The sequence below is a fragment of the Melitaea cinxia genome, chromosome Z (assembly GCF_905220565.1).
Source record: "Melitaea cinxia chromosome Z, ilMelCinx1.1, whole genome shotgun sequence".
Classification (NCBI taxonomy): Eukaryota; Metazoa; Arthropoda; class Insecta; order Lepidoptera; family Nymphalidae; genus Melitaea; species Melitaea cinxia.
Genome location: NC_059424.1, coordinates 13,064,793 through 13,077,003, shown reverse-complemented (window position 1 = coordinate 13,077,003; position 12,211 = coordinate 13,064,793). Strand labels below are relative to the sequence as shown.

Here is a 12,211-nt window from a genome sequence, read left to right as displayed (position 1 = left end):
TTGATGATAGGATATGTGTTTCATATAGAATTTAACTGGTTAATGTAGCTGCATGCTAAGCCCAAACTCTATAAGGCTGTAAAACTTTAAGTCGACATTCAATAGTCGGAGGGGCGTAGTACCATTTTCTTTTCAACGTTATTTTTTGAAAATTATTAAATATATGTAAAAGAATAGGTTCATAAATAAATTATGTTTGTTTGCGGAATAAGACCAGGTTCTAGCGATGAAGAAGAGGAAGAAGATGTTATGGATATTCTACAGGTCGCTAAATTATAATAAAAAATACTTAGGGGTGTCATGATTTGCGGTGTCGATACACCTCAATACTGTTAAAATCATATAATATTACAAAAAATGGTTTTGTAGAAAAGGCGAGAAGAATGCGAGCGCAAGGCGAGACGAGGGGAAATGGACCCTCGATTAGAGTTCACCTTCCAACTCTTAATAGACGGTACAGGACTCCCTCGACATGCCATAATGGATCACGTGTTCGAAGGAAACATGGTATGTAAAACTTCATATTCCTGCCATTAAATCTGTTCATAAAATTGTTTAAGACACGTCGTATTTTAAAAACTGTAATTTTTAGCTTGATGACATCAATCAGCTGTTTTTACCTCATATGAGGAATAAATTACTGTGGTACTACCAAGATGTTGAGGAAGTGGAGCAGCGCCCTGTGGCCGAAGGATCGAAATCAAGACAGCAAGCGCAAGGAAAACAGCCGCCGCCTCAAATTACGTTGAAAAGGAAATTGTTTCTATCTGATGGTTGGGATGTAAAGTTTACAGGAGTTTGTATATATATGTTTCGAATTAATGTTAGCAAACAACTACCAGAAGAAGGATTTCATAAAGACTTGTAAGTAAAATCTAAGTGAATACGTAATCTCTCCAGCTTATACAGTACATTGCTGGATATACGCATCCCCAAGTTCGCACCAAATAAATCATCATATATATTAATACGCTAAGGTTAAGATGTTTGCCTCCCTTTTTAGAAAAAACCACACAATTACTCCACGCAAATTATATATCATTTTATAGACAATTGCTTGCTCTACCGGCATCAACAACTAAAAAAATATATTATGGATTTTATTTTTGTAAATTAATTAATTAATATAGTGGTAATTTTTTTACTTATTTAGTGTGCATTATTCGTACGGGTGTTGTTAGTATATTGTAATATGTTAGCTAATGTACATAATTATGTCTTATGCAATTTTCCATCAAAAAAAATCCAAGATGACTAATTTACAACATTAAAAACTATCAAACATACTTCCATATATTAAAGACTACTTACTTTACTTACATTCTTACTTATTAAGAAATAGGAAAATTCCTTTTTAAATCGGCTTAGCTCGGGCTAGTCTCAAAATTATTTTTCTATTTTTATCTGTATAAAACTTTGATAATAACCAAATATTGTGTAGTACAAACATGCTCCATGGTACAAACTTTGTCGTCATAATCAAATATAGTAATAACCAAGGGTAGTTGTAAAATATTACACTACCGACAAACTAATCAGAATCGGAAATCTTTGTAATTTGTGACCTCAGGCAGCATTAAAACACTAAAATTGTTAAAGTTACGGCAATATGGATGAAAAATTATGATATGTATTAAAACAACAAAATAATTTGTTAATAAGTCAGAACTATATCGTTGAAACTGTTTGTTTTGCTTATTTTTTGTAGGTTTTGTGGTATTTTAAATGCGGATAAAGTTGGCTTAGTAACAGCTATAGAACGCGTTATGGAATACGTATATATGAATGCTCTGGCACATCCTAGCAGCGATGGTGATGAAGATGAGACTCGGTTTCCAATAGTAAAGAACCAACTCTTGCCAGGCCTCAGGTCTTTTTGTAGCGCTTTAAAAGGTGAGTACCAATAGCATTAAATATAAAAAAAGGATAATTACAAACAATAAATCGATATATGTAAAGTCGTTGAGTCATTTACTTCTCACGAAATTTCAAAAACTGTTTGATGCATATAGATGAAACTTGTCAAGGAGGTAGGTAGTTTATAGTTAGTAGACGACCGCTAAGAACGGATTTTTTGATAGCGCGGGACTAAAGAGGTCTATGGGCTTTCACAAATTTGTAGAAATTCCTTCATTTTTTATGCAGCAAGCTTGAAATTTTCCAGAGAGTTAGTTAATAAGCATTCTCTAAGAACGGATTTCGCAACTTAGGCCGTATTGAAGAGGTCTAAGAGATCTCACAAGTTTGATAAAAGTTTTTATATTTTTTATTAATAAAATTTGAGGGAATTTGAACAGAGAGGTAGCTTATAATTAGTAAACATCCGCTAAGAACGGATTTTTCGACAGGACCGGATTAAGAGGTCTGAGGGCTCTTCCACAAGTTTGCATAAAGTCCTTCAATTTTTGTCATACAAGCTTGAAATTTAACAAAATGATAGCTAATGGTCAGAAGACGTTCTCTAAGAATGGATTTTGACAAACAGACAGAGAACAGAGGAATTAGAAAAAAAAATGACCATGAATTCGAATGGATTACCGCAAGTGTTCTAAGGGCTTTAAAATTTTATAAAATACTAGCTGACTCGGCAAACGTTGTCTTGCCCGCTAAACGCTATTGAAAAATAGGGGTTGGTGGTAGAAGGGTGAAAATTTAGGTTGTATGTATTTTTCAAAAATGTTGAATAATTAATTCTACTTCTAAGGAAGTGAAATATGGATTAATTATTTGTATGAAAAGTTCGTTATTTTTAAATAAGAAGCATGAAACTTAATTTTTTGACTACTAATTAAAATTATTAAATACATATGACAGTATTTATGGACTATTTACCCTTAAAGGGGTGAAGTAGGGGTTGAAAGTTTAAATAGAAAGTTTGTCATTTTTAAGCTAGAAGCGTCAAAATTTAATTTGGACTACTGATTAAAAATGAGTAAACATGGTGTGCTTAACACGTTCGCTGCTTTGTGCGGTCATAATGGCCCATAGCGAACTTTCATGTGGTACGGCGAGCAAAATAGCTTTTATTCCCCTGGTGTGGAAGGCATAACTTTGTGTATTTCTATCGTAGGAAAGAGATTTATATACCATTTTCATCGCCGCTTTATCGTGAATAATCTAACATTTTCAAACACTCGTGAGCCAATTTAACCTCATCATTCCAGCCTATTGCAGTCCACTGCTGGACATAGGCCCCCACAAGTTCGCGCCAAAAATGCGTGAACTCATGTGTGTTGCCCAATAGTCACCACGCTGGGCAGGCGGGTTGGTGACCGCAGGGCTGGCTTTTTCGCACCTAAGACGCTGCTGCCCGTCTTCGGCCTGTTGTTTCAAAGCCAGCGGTTAGATGGTTATCCCGCCATCGGTCGGCTTTTTAAGTTCCAAGGTGGTAGTGGAACTTTGTTATCCCTTAGTCGCCTCTTACGACACCCACGGGAAGAAAGGAGGTGGCTATATTCTTTTTTTCGTGCCGTAGCCACACAGCACTATTTAACAGCACACATTTAACCTCACCCACACCTAAAGAAAAAAGTTTCACTCTAGTGCAGCGTGAGGTCAATATGACCTACCGCTCCGCACACCTACATCCGCACTGAATGATGCGCTTGCGCCATTTCGTGCTCTCAGTGTTGTGACACGCTATCGACAGTGCAGACGTCGTGTCAATTGTAGTACTTCGAAATTATGCGGTGGTTTGCAACGTATAATTAATCAATAAAGCACATGCAGTTTGTTTTAGCTGTATCAGGCGTCAATATATTCCAATTCAGTCACTTTGCCCCTTTTCAGCATTATTTAGAACATCTTCAAAAGTAAAACATATAGTAGGATAGACACAAAATCTATTTTCCTTTTGTTTAACCGACTTCAAAAAAGGAGGAGGTTACTAAATTCGACCGCATATATATATATATATATATATATATATATATATATATATATATATATATATATATATATATATATAAACGTGAAATTTGGCAGATAGGCTCCTTATAGGTCATAGCCATTCGCTAAGAACGGATTTTACTAAGAACGGATTTTACTAAATTCGACCCCTAAGGGGATAAAACGGGCGTTGGAAGTTTGTATGAAAGTTCAATGTTTTTGAAGTAAGAGACTTGAAATTTAAAATGTATGCTCTATAGATGGTGAAAAGGTGTCCAATTAATGTATCTTTAGAAATCCATTTCTTTTTGGGATTAAAACGGGGGATGGTAGGTTGACTTACTCATCACGAAATCTCCGAAATTATAACAGTTACAAACTTGAAATTTAGCAAGTAAGCTTCCTTATAGGACGTAAATATCCGTTAAGAACGGATTTTACGAAATTCGACCCCTATGGGGGTAAAACGGGGGTTGGAAGTTTGTAAAAGTCCTATGTTTTTGAAGTAAGAGACTTGTAAATTAAAATGTATGCTCTATAGATGGTTAGAAGGTGTCCAAATAATATATTTTTAGAAATAAATTCCCTTTTGGGGTTAAAATGGGTGATGGTAGGTTGACTCACTCATCATGAAATCTTTGAAACTATTATTAAAATTTAATGATTTCATTTTTAGTAATCATTGATAGCGCGTATTTACTTGACTGATTTTTCTTTAAATTATGTTGAATTACTTGTCGATGATTTTTTTCGTTTGCACGCAAACACAATTATTGTAAAAAATATCCATTACTATTTACTAACAGTCGCGAGCAATCGCTAGTAAATTATAATAGGAAAAATGTTTCACTTATAGATACATTTTCTTACAAGGCGTAATTTTTTTAAATAATAGTTTGTGAAGAAGTCTGCAATCAAGTCAACCTATTTGATGACGGACAAGCTCTAATGGCAAACTTAAACGATGACAATGAACTAAAGGATATGATCAAAAATCCTACAACAGTCACTAATTTAGAAGAAAGAGTTAATGAATGGATTAAAAAAATAATGGAGGTTTGAACACATTTTCAAAATATAATAAAACAATTAAAAAACATATTTTATCCTATACCTTCACTATACATTAAATTTTTCGGTTCAACAGATACTAAGTGAAAGTGAACAGCTGCGTCGAGAAGTTGACTCAAGTGGACCTCAAGATGAACTCGAGTACTGGAAAAAGAGAGGAGCACAATTCTCTCAACTAGTTTCTTACTTGCAGGTCTTTTTTATACAACTAGGTCGGCTAACAGGTATAAGGCTCACATGACGGTAAGCGATTACCGTAGTTTATAGAATTTTGCAACACTAGGAGCATTACAAGTGCCTTGACGATCCCTATACCCCTACTCTCTCTGTTCACCTTACTCACCACAGGAACACAACACTGCTTGAAAACAATATTATATATAGTAATATTATATAATAGTTGTAATCTTTTGTAAGGTCGAGGTACTTCCATAGTTGATATTCCTCAGATTTTGAGCAGGATATTATTTCTTGGTGCGCCTTACGTTAGTTAAAAATCAATTTTACAAATTATAAATCAATGCTATTTTCAAAAAAGTGTAAAAGTCGCATTGCCGAGAAAAGCTTTAATTTTTTTTCAGAATAATGAAGTTCAATTAACTTTGACCTGTCTTCAATTGGCTAATTCAAAAATAATTAAGATGTGGCGGGATACGGATCATAAAATAACCTTTTGCTATAACGAAGCCAAAGATAATGCCAAATTCATACAAGCAATGGAGAAATGCTGTCATTCCTTATATTTAGATGATCCTGTTAAAATCAAAGATTCCATACTGAGTTTGTTACAAACAGTCAGATTGATTCATAGTGTTTCACAGTTTTATAATACGTCCGAAAGAATATCATCTTTAATGGTCAAAGTAAGTTTTCTTTAGTAGTAGCTGCAAAAAGGTCTCGGGGGAATTATTTCTAATTTAATTTAAACGTTTGATAACGTTTTCTCTGATCCTAAAAACTTATAATAAATTCTGATAGTCGTGATCTTAATGGTTTTGTCGAAGTTCATATGAATATATGTGTGTATTTTTTATAATTTTAAAAACAATCTGCGAATTATAATTTCCAGATAACAAATCAAATGATCGAAACTTGCAAACAATACATAACGTGCCGCTTCAAAGAAACCATATGGTCACAAGATCGGGATCACGTTAGAGAAAAGTTGATACATTGCATAAATCTGAACAAAACGTATAGAGATACTTACATATTTGTGAAGAACCAACCATTTCTGCCCAATACTGAGCAGTTCAGCTTTTCAGAAAATTATGTGTTTGGTAAATTTGATACATTTTGCAAAAGACTTAATAAAATTATTTCTATGTTCGATTTAATGGACGACTACAATCATTTGTTCGAAAAAAGAATGGAAGGCTTACTTTTGGGAGAAGGTAAGCTTGTTGATAAAATTTTACCAAATTACCAATCGAATGCTTAAATTGATGTATCAGTATATTTATAATGGTAAACTAGCTATGCACGCGACTTCTTGCGCGTGGTATTTAACAAAAAAAGGTTATTGTTCAGTTCGCAGAGTTATAAAATGAATATATTTCTAAAATAAAAGTAGCCTAAGTTACTCCTTATTACATTAGCTATCTGCTAGTGAAAGTCCCGTCAAAATCGGTCCAGCCATTTCAGATATTAGTCGGAACAAAGACAGACTGACAGGCAGAAAGATAAAAATTGTAAAAACTGTTATTTTGGTATATGTACCGTGTATACATCCAAATACATTTAGTAAAAGGCGGTTATTTTAATATTACAAACAGACACTCCAATTTTATTTATTTGTATGTAATATATATAGATAGTCACAAAATAATAGTAATAATAATAATAATGAAAATTACAGACTTAGAAGATGCAATGCATGCATTTAACGAGGCTAAGAAAGCGGTGACGTCATGCCATTATGATTATTTAGACTATAGGAATAATGAGTTTGACAAAGACTACCAAAAGTTCGAGCAAAAAACCAACTCTCTTCGGGAGTCCATAGGTAACACCATTGAAGTTAACTTCGCTAGTGTTTGGGAAACGCCACAAGGAATTAAGTTCCTCACAAGATTCGAGAAGGTATATATATGCATCACATTCAGAATTATATGTCGTATTCAAAATCTTGTATTTTACCATTTAGTTTCAAATACACGTTTTCCGTTTTTAAGGTCAGTCAAAAAATTCAAATAGCAAAACTTAGTGAAAAATACGACAGAGTACTAAAATACAGTGAAAAGGAAGTTGACAAAATAATGAAAATGTTTAAGAGGCAAAAGGATGACCCTCCTCTGCCCAGAAATTATTCTCCTGTAGCTGGTATGTTAAACTTTTTAAAATGTATGTATTAAAATAAATAGACCGAAAAGAAAAAGGATCGGTTAGAAAAACTTCAATGTCTTCAAAAGTACCTGACCTAGCAATATGAAATAAAAACTAAATTAAAGAATATTTTAATGTGCCTGGATGATAACAAAAAAAAAAATGTATTCAAGCTTTTATTATGCTTAATCGTTCATCTTTTAAATAGCACAAAAAATAAATAAACAGTATATCATATTTATTATAAATTTACATAGGCTTTAAGTATTGAGTCGTATAAAACAGTGTTAAATCGTATTCAAGGTCGTATTAAATGGGCGCGCTGCCTCATGTACAATATGACTGAGACCGTGGACAGTGTGTGCGCGCACGCTGTACTTCGCTCACTGCCCGCTGCCGCGGACATGATGCGGAAGTACACCGCCACGCGTACCCTCATCACTAACTACGAGGAGACCATGAGGGCCGTTTGGATGAACCAGAACGTAAAATTAATCATTACTAATACTATAGAGACGAAATATTAATTTATATTGAAGAAATTGAAATTAAAGCACCATTTTTAATAATTATTTTACTGTAAAATAGCTACATACATTATTCAGAGGTAAAGAATTTTTCTCACGTCAGTGCAGTTGGAATGACAATAAATATCTCGTAAAATAGTTATAGAAAAGTTTATGATATTGCTATTTATTAACTGAATGTTTGTATGAATTGTTTAAGTACAGTGAAGTATTAAAATAGTGAACACTTAATTAATGCATGACGTATTATTATTATTATTTTCTAGTTGTGGGACGTCGATGACAGCCTGAACAATACACTCTTAAAGATAGACGACTCTGGCTGTATAACAGTAAACTTAGACCATACAATCAGATTATTAATACGAGAGTCAGATTGTCTCGTTAAAATGGGCTTAGAACTTCCCATCGTGTGCCATTCTCTATACGCAAAGAAAAATTACTTTACTCTTGTTAACGATTCCTTACAAGTAAGTACGCGTTAATGCGTTAAAGTATAATATTAACCTATATACAAATATTTTATATGTATACCTAATTAATACCTATAATAAAAAAGTAAAGGCTCGCTGTCTTTACATTTAAGATATATTAAAAAAAATATGGGGACCTTTATCAATACATATAGCACCCAAAACAATGATTGTCAGAATTTTTGTCTGTTTGTCCGTGCGTTTGTGCACGCTAATCTCAGATACGCCTTATCCGATTTAGATGTGTTTATATATATATATATATATATATATGTATATATATATATATATATATATATATGTATATATATATATATATATATATATATATGTATATATATATATATATATATATATATATATATAAACACACATATTGTGACAAGCTTAGTTTAACATTTAGTCTTTGTTTCATGTCAATCAGTCCATAAATAAAAAAGTTATGCCAATTTAAAGAATCATGTTGAACACGTAAAGTCACTATTCTAGGCGGACGAAGTCGCGAGCACAACTAGTTTATTACTATACAGCTAAAAACGAATTACTCTGCGTTACACGATTTTGGTACCCTGGATCCTGTTGCCTGCAGATCCGGCACCCTCCAATTAAAGCGGCTGAAGGCGCCCGCAGGGGTTTGGTCGGTATTGCACCCCCAAATGCTGAAGCTAACATACGGTCTAGGAATGCCTACTCGGGCGTCCTGGATATCACCCGTAAATGGGTTCCCCTGCGATACCCTCTTATCTGTTAGTTACTATGGATAGGTAATAAGCCATAGATTAAAAGTTCCGAGCATATGTGGTATCCATCTCGTCTAGTTTCTGAGGTACATCGCAATTATTATTTCAATAACCAATTGAGATAAAAACTACCATATCTTCCAAGTTGGACCATTACAGATGCTTAGAAAATTTGATAAAAATTGGTTCAGTAGTTTCGGAGTTACATACACTTAAAATTTTCATTGTTAACGCCCACCCCCGCAATCCTTATTAGGGATGAATTATCATAAAATCCGCTCATTGAACATTTCTACATCACATATAGGAGATTCCTACGAAATTTGGATTCGATAGGAGCTATAGTTTAAAAACGGGAATTTTCCATTATTAATGCCCCCGCAACCCCCTCTTTGGGTGGAATTTTTTAAAATTCGTTCTTAGCTGACCTCTACTCGGCAAAGGAATATTCTTACTAAATTTCAAGTTTCTAGACCTTAATGGTTCCAGAGATATCATAATGAGTGGAAATCTCTTATATATATATATAGATAAATTTCTAAAATAAAAGTAACCTAAGTTACTCCTTACTATATCAGCTATCGGTCCAGCCGTTTCATAGATTAGCCGGAACAAACAGACAGACAGACAGACAAAAATTGTAAAAAATATTATTTTGGTATATGTTCCGTGTATACATCCATATTCATTTGGTAAAAAGCGGTTATTTTAATATTAAACACTCCAATTTTATTTATTTGTACACATCAATGTTAGTTAATTTTTTCTATTTTTTTTAAACATCAGTTAAATTGTAATAGTTACATATTTATATCATTAACAATTTCAGTTTCTTCTTGAAGACTACTTACGAACGGTTCGGCAAGTCAAGTTAGAAGTCCGACCATTGCTTTTGCCTCAAGTGGTTCGTCTGTCATCTCTCTTATTGCCTGGTCTTCGCACTGTCTTTTGGACGAGTGAGGATTGGAAGGCATTCGTTGATCGTGCAAATGCAGCCATTAACAGCTTTGACGTTCTAGTCACGAGAGTCCATGATATATACACTAACAGAATTATTTATATGTTGAGTGGTATGCAAGAGGTTACGCTGATTACTTTACCAGGTTGTGATCTGCTATTTTATAAACATTATTGTGAAATATTTATTGGCTACCAACTATTCTATATTAATACAGCTTAATATAAAATATCTATTTCAGAAGAAATGCCATGGTCTATGGAGGAGTTTATCGCAAATGTTGAAATTGGATGTCGGTTAGCATATACTTCATACTTAACGTAATAATAATAATAATCATCATCATCACTACATAGTATAAAACAAAGTCGCTTTTTCTGTCCTTATGTCCCTATGTCCCTATGTATGCTTAAATCTTTAAAACTACGCAACGGATTTTGATGCAGTTTTTTTTAATAGAAAGAAAAAGAAAAGAAAGAGAAAAAGAAAAATAATAATAATAATAATAATGAGGTATTAAAGATCTTAAGATAATGACGAATAACATTAATAGTAAAATTATTACGCAAAATATACTATTTATATATACATCTTAACAAAATACTATGCCAACTATGTAAAGCTTCAAAACTGATTAAAGATTCAGCCTGTAATATCCCACTACTTGTCATAGGCCTCTTTCCCCATGTAGGAGAAGAATAAGAGCTTAATCGACCATGCTGCTCCAATGAGGGTTGGCGGGTATATTCTGTAGTACGAGTAACGATCGCTATTAGGTGTACATGATAACAACCGAGACCGACGGCTTAATGTGCTCTCTAAGGTACAGTCGGGAGACACATAAAGACTGCACAAACATCCAGACCACGGCAAACATTTGTATGGCCAATACTGTTTAAAAAACTGATTATTATCTAGTATTTACAATAATTTTGCTAGTCCCTATATGTGTATTTTTCTTTTTCCGTTAGTATCTGAGATTAGTACTTACAGTTAATGCGTATTTTTGACAGAACCGCGTGCGTCGAACTCAATCGAAAAAGTCTCATGGTAGAAGAGGCTGTGGAAGAAGTGCTTGATCTTGTTAGAAAAGCCGCGCACCAAGTAAAACCAACAGAGGTTAACCCGGACTTTGAGTTTCTTATTGCTGATGGTACGTTTTTACATATATGACGTTATCATAAAGTCCTTACATTTTTAGTTTCCTGCATTTTATTAATATTTTTATTAGTATTTTGATATAAATTTAATATTAATGCAGTGAGTAGACCTTAACTTTTATAATATTTGTGCCAAATTTCTAAGTATCTATTTATTAAGTAAAATAGACAAAATTTTGGCAAAACCTTCTAGCACACAGAACCTGCACTGTAACAAACCCGTTCCTGTCCTTATATCTATATCCTTTGACACTGTAGAAGAATTTAATAAGTAATGCCCTTCTTTTGTTTACATATAGATGACACGCAATCTGCCAGCGGCGCAGCGTCCACCATGAATGAGTCCACGGCCAGCGGACAACAAGACTGGTCCGCAGTATGGGAGTGTTTTGAAAGCCCTCACCGTTTAATCTCTGTGCCCGCCGGCGGACTTTCCAAGAACATGCAGGTATGATTAAACCTATTTGTAATAATAAAAGAGCAAAAAAATATAAGCGATAATTATTTACAGATAAAATTGACGAAGTTAAATAAAAATATAAGAACAGATTAATTATTACATGTATTACATTATTCCTATTCTCTTGAAATAGGAAATGGTTAAGAACGCAGTGAATGAGATGCGCCGCTACTACAGCCGCAAGGTAGTCGATGTTCTCATCAAAGTGACGAGGCGCGCTCTGGATCTCATCATAAAGCATTTCTCGCAAGACATCGAACACGTCGGTAAGTCTTAGTGTTATATTTTTACCTTTATTCTAATGTATGACGTTGTTTCTCAAAACACTAAAATATAATAGTTACATGCATTAATATTGATTCGGATTGTGTTTTAATAAAATGCGTTGCTGTCACAATTTCGGTATGCTTTCTTTTCAAATTCGAAATTAATTAAGGGAGGAGAGTAAAAAGTGTATACTTCGTTCGAGTCGTCTTAAGGGGCCTACTCAAAGCACTGCCTGCAGGGCCTGCTTGCAGTTACTGCCGCAGAGGATGTTGCTCCACAAAGCACTGCAAATCATTTACGCGGCATACGTTGTCGTGTTCACTTGTGTTCTCTTTGTCCTTG

The 12,211-nt window shown here is 33.9% G+C and overlaps 1 protein-coding gene across 1 annotated transcript; it reads left to right on the top strand.

Moving 5' to 3' along the window:
- The first annotated feature begins 192 nt into the window (after positions 1 to 192).
- On the top strand, positions 193 to 11,879 carry LOC123668817 (dynein axonemal heavy chain 5-like). The gene is made up of 17 exons (XM_045602509.1): positions 193 to 264; positions 370 to 507; positions 593 to 864; positions 1,709 to 1,806; positions 4,784 to 4,944; positions 5,036 to 5,152; positions 5,541 to 5,822; positions 6,029 to 6,353; positions 6,818 to 7,041; positions 7,134 to 7,281; positions 7,588 to 7,769; positions 8,078 to 8,281; positions 9,854 to 10,127; positions 10,224 to 10,278; positions 10,996 to 11,135; positions 11,442 to 11,590; positions 11,736 to 11,879. The coding sequence occupies exons 1-17, from the start codon at positions 193 to 195 to the stop codon at positions 11,877 to 11,879; spliced, it is 2,985 nt and encodes a 994-aa protein (XP_045458465.1).
- Positions 11,880 to 12,211: the final 332 nt, after the last annotated feature.

Coding starts and splice junctions, on each gene's coding strand:
- LOC123668817 (XM_045602509.1), top strand. CDS start 193: ATGTTTGTTTGCGGAATAAGACCAGGTTCTAGCGATGAAGAAGAGGAA. Junction 10,128..10,223: donor TACGCTGATTACTTTACCAG/GTTGTGATCTGC, acceptor TATCTATTTCAG/AAGAAATGCCATGGTCTATG. Junction 11,591..11,735: donor GACTTTCCAAGAACATGCAG/GTATGATTAAAC, acceptor CTCTTGAAATAG/GAAATGGTTAAGAACGCAGT.